The sequence below is a fragment of the Triticum aestivum genome, chromosome 6D (assembly GCF_018294505.1).
Source record: "Triticum aestivum cultivar Chinese Spring chromosome 6D, IWGSC CS RefSeq v2.1, whole genome shotgun sequence".
NCBI lineage: Eukaryota > Viridiplantae > Streptophyta > Magnoliopsida > Poales > Poaceae > Triticum > Triticum aestivum.
In genome coordinates this window covers 366,859,903-366,864,627 of record NC_057811.1, presented here as the reverse complement: position 1 = coordinate 366,864,627, position 4,725 = coordinate 366,859,903, and the positions used below count along the sequence as shown (strand labels likewise).

At 44.2% G+C, this 4,725-nt stretch overlaps 1 protein-coding gene across 1 annotated transcript; it reads left to right on the top strand.

The window, feature by feature from the left end:
- Positions 1–667: 667 nt before the first annotated feature.
- Positions 668–1,860, top strand: LOC123141662 (protein SOB FIVE-LIKE 4). The gene has a single exon (XM_044560751.1). The coding sequence runs from the start codon at positions 1,057–1,059 to the stop codon at positions 1,552–1,554; it is 498 nt and encodes a 165-aa protein (XP_044416686.1). The 5' UTR covers positions 668–1,056; the 3' UTR covers positions 1,555–1,860.
- Positions 1,861–4,725: the final 2,865 nt, after the last annotated feature.

Here is a 4,725-nt window from a genome sequence, read left to right as displayed (position 1 = left end):
CGATTGGGTTCTAAAGACTATTTCGAACGTATAAACTATTTGCTATGTTTGATTTAAACAATTTTATATGCTGGTTTATATGCACATCGGACGAGATGCAGTCGAAATGCGGCCGCGCGTTGGGCGCACGACCGGCGCATCCAGAAATCTAGGCGGACACGGTCTCATTGCCACCCCCAAGCAGACGAAACGGACGTCCGTTTGGGGTCGCGCGTTGGAGTTGGCCTAATGGGCTTATTGCAGAAAAAAAAACATGTGAATACATGATATCAGTGAAGAGCATGCAAATGGCCCGTCGTTGAGCAAAGGAGGTGGCGACCACGAGAGAAGGCATATGAGCTCACTCATGTCCTTCCCCCCTCAAGCCATGGACAGACATGTCCTGCGTTTGCATGCCCTGCTGTGCATGTGCCTACGGCTGCCTCCACAAGAGCGAGCAGATGGGCAACCAGCCAGGCCCCCCACCATGAGCCGAGGCCACATGGGCAACGACAGATGAAAACCCTGTGACAATGCTATTGCTACGTACGCGCTGCACAGGAGGAAACAGGCCTCTCCCCTCCTCTTGGCTTGGTGACAAGACAGAGAACAAATTGGTTGGGAAAGTTATGAGACACAGTTGGAAGGATAAGCTGTCTTTCCCATTTAAGGACACTGCCACCCTCCTGCAGCCGCTCTCCTCTCCCCACAAACACAAGAGCAGAGCCCTCTCCTATGAAGAGAGGAGGAGATGGCTGGGCGTCAGAGACTTCTTCAATGTCCTCCTCTTCCTCCTCATGTAGGTAGATATTCAAAGAGCTAGCACAAAGAAGATAGCCAACAATGGCTTCCTCAGTGTTGCATTGATGATTGCCCCGGAGAAAGCATAAATAGAGAGCTCGCTATCCAGTATTCTCCTCCAAGTAGTTATTCATTCTTTCTCTGCACACTTCTACTTCTTCTGCATCTGTTCCCTTGGCTATCTTTAGCCTCTCTCGTTTCCCTCTCTTGTTTCTGCATTCCATTTCATCCTCATTCACTAGATCTTCTCATTGCCCGCCCGCCTGCCTGCCTGCCATGGAATCCTCCCATATCACCGGGGATGATGGCGAGGGCTGCAACAGCAGTGAGTCTGGGTGGACAATGTACCTGGCCTCCCCCATGCAAAGCGGCGACGACGACGACGGCGGTAGCCGCAAGGGAAGCGGCAGCGATGGAAGCAATGTCGATGATGGCTACGGCTACACTTACCTCGTCCGTGGCAGGAAAGGAGGCAAGGAATACTACCAGGATGATGGCGATGACAACGACTCCCTTGCCTCTGATGCTTCGACTGGACCAGCCAAGGTCAAGGTGCAGCCCCCGTCGCCTGACGCAGGCCATCGAAAGAACGGTGACAACGACGGCGGCGGTGGCGGCGAGAGGCCAAAGGAGGAGGACGAGGAAGAAGATGACATGCGCACCAGGTTCTCGACGAGCTCCCGCAAGAAAGCCGGCAACAAGGCGGAGAAAGGGGGCGAGGGGAAGTCATCCAAGAAGAAGGGAAGCTCCTCAAGGACAAGCTTCTTTTGGTAAACCAAATGCTTCAGAATCATTGTTCTGTACTACTAGTAGCAAATAGCAGCCAATATGTATGTGCCTTATGCATCATCGGTCGATCTTTTCCATTTTGTTGTTCAAGGTGGGAATGTATCCCTCATTGTTAGGAGCATTGGAGAAGAGGGAGGAAGGCTTTTTTTGGGTCCTCAGTTTTGCCTTCCATAGTGTTCTCCCATGGTTGACCACCAGCCCCCAATTACTAGTAGGGTTAACTGTTGCTGCCATGTAAATCTACTGCAACCTTCGGTTATTATATTATTATTCAATGTCTTCCTGCTTTTACTGTTGCTTGCATGCAGAGCTTGCAATCTTCTGCTGTGTTTCTTGCAATCTTCTGCTATACTAGTAGGGTTAACTGTTGCTGCCATGTAAATCTACTGCAACCTTCGGTTATTATATTATTATTCAATGTCTTCCTGCTTTTACTGTTGCTTGCATGCAGAGCTTGCAATCTTCTGCTGTGTTTCTTGCAATCTTCTGCTATTGTTTCTAGCTATTAATGGAGCACTGCTCTAACTCATAAGCTACACTCTAGCCGGATAGACTTGCGAGCAAAATATGCATTGAAGCATGGAAATAATTTAACAGTAAAGAGAAGAAGAAGCCAAGTCAAATTAATAAGCCTTCTGCTCCTTCCCATTGCCCAGACTCTAGAATGTCAGCAGTGTGCAATGCATATGTTTTTTTAACATAGATTTATTATTACTAAAAGAGGGTAACATGAGGCCCACATGCAATCTTTCTGCCAAAATCATTCGCACGGCATTTCAGCAAAACCAAATCACTTCCTTGCCTTTTTCTCCAACGGCTCATCACCTAAACACAGCCCAATCATAGACAAACAGGAACATGCATGCATGTATCACAACACAGGCAAACAATGGGAAATAAATACCAATAGCTTTATGGAGAAAAAAATCCTTGCCAACTCATGCTCTTCAGCATTGCGCTAAGCAGATTCTGAGAGCAGGTGACCTTGGCTTGAAGTAATTTCGTTGGGTGCCCATCATGTGGCAAGTATATAACAATCACACCAGAAGAATTATGTGGCCTAACCAAACTCCAGAGGGGAATATTTGTCTAACCATACCACTCATGTAGCATTAAGGCGGCAATTGCTGCACATGCTCTAGACAGGGTGGAAACAATGATTTGTCCATCAGACAGGCAGGGATAATCAATAGCCATAAACTAACCAACAATCATGTAAGCTGGTTCACGTACTAAAACAGCTACTAGTATCTCTCTTATTTTTCTCTATCCACACCAAACGGCTTCTTAAAAATAAATTGCTTTTATGTTTGTAGAAGGATATATGGAAAGGGCAACATGATTACAGCTAACGCGTCGCTTTTTCAACAAACCTAATGCGGTGTTACAATGAGCTGCTATACTTTATACGATAATTAAACAATGTACCGATGTGGCGGGCAACTACATGCTGCAATTAAGCCCCGCCACCCCCAATGATTTGGCATTAGATATCTTCACCTTCATAATAGAAACATATGATTGGTACTGTAGGTATGCACCGCACATTAAAGCAAAGTATATCACCTGCTATGGATGTATGGTTCCTCCGGTTACACAGCAACAGCTTCCTAAAAGCAGCTTTGGCGTCGGTCTCGGATCATCCTTCGCTTCAAAATAATGCAGGGAAAGATATGCATGTCTCTGGACAGCAGCCCCTCTTTCCTGGAAGAGAAGAAATCTATCAAAAGGAGCCTGTAACTGGAGCTTGGGATATATAATTAAGTAATTAAGTTTAGGAAATATGCAGCTTAACTGAAACAGCCCAGACAAGGTAAAACAAAAGTAGAATTGCTCACACTTCAGATTAAAAAAAATCATTGAGATGGCTCTAGTGTTGTGATCCTTGCATGTTACTGCTGAAGATTTTGCAAGAGAGCAAATGACCTGAATCAAATCTGTACATCATTTTTCTTCTTCAAAACATCCTTATTCACTCAATGATTCGAGAATACGTGCTGAAGAAATCAAACCTTTTTGGGTGAGAAGTTTTAAGGGGGACACAGCGAGAACCTTTTGGGTGGGAAGGTTCAAAGATGACTGCCGCATAGTTCTCCCTCATCATGCTGTTTTCAGGTGTAGCTGGATAACCGTGAACATGGAAGTTTCAATGGAAGCACATGCGTATGGTGAAGCAGCGCATGACTGTGCTACTCGAAACTGTACCCACAAGATGACTGGATCATCTTGCCGTGTAGAATAACAGCTGCCACCCTTTACCTGTTCTCAACAATACTGTGGTTGGAGATGAGTCACTCTTGGAGAATTAGGAACAATCTTTAGCTTCTCGGCCTCAAACACCTTGGCCAACTAAAAGTAGCACATAATTTTCATTACATAAGTAAAATAATCCTGAAGACTTGAATAGCCAGTATTCAGAGCAGCACATAGGGTGCAGAGCTTCAGATAATCAGCACTTTGATTACTCTTTGTTGTTATTTCAGCTTAGAATTTTTTTTCCCCTTCTGAGCAAAACACAGTAAGAAAAAAAAACTGTGGGAAGAGTTCCTACAGATTCGGCTAAAAAATACCCCCTCTATAAACAAATATAAGACGTATAGTGGTATAAAACGTCTTATATTTGTTGACAGAGAGAGTAATAACTATGCAGCGTAAGTATGAATTCCCAGATATAACACATTAATACCATAACAACACATTCCCTTTAAAAAAAACATAACAACACATAGGAGTAGTTCATATTTGCTGCCACCATTACCTACTAACCGAACAAGCATGTTCATATTTCCTCAACGTCTCTCAAAGCCAGGTTGGATGCATATAAAGTTCAGATGAAAACAATATAGCTGCTTCCACATCTGTCAAAATTTTATGATCAAGAAACCTACGACGGTATATTTTAACAATGATGGGGCAACACGATGAAGATTCTTTCAGTCAATGTCAACTTCAACTTGCATGAACCATCAAATATACCTCATCGGAGCACTTCTTGCAAACCATCGAAGCACTTCTTGCAAACAGAATGGTTATGTTGCCAAGCTCTTACTGTGCCCTCGAATTACCAAAGGTACTAGTAACAAAATGCTTGGTAATATTACCATAGCGAGGTATTCTGATTCTAGTTATGTAGATTCCTTACATCATACACATATG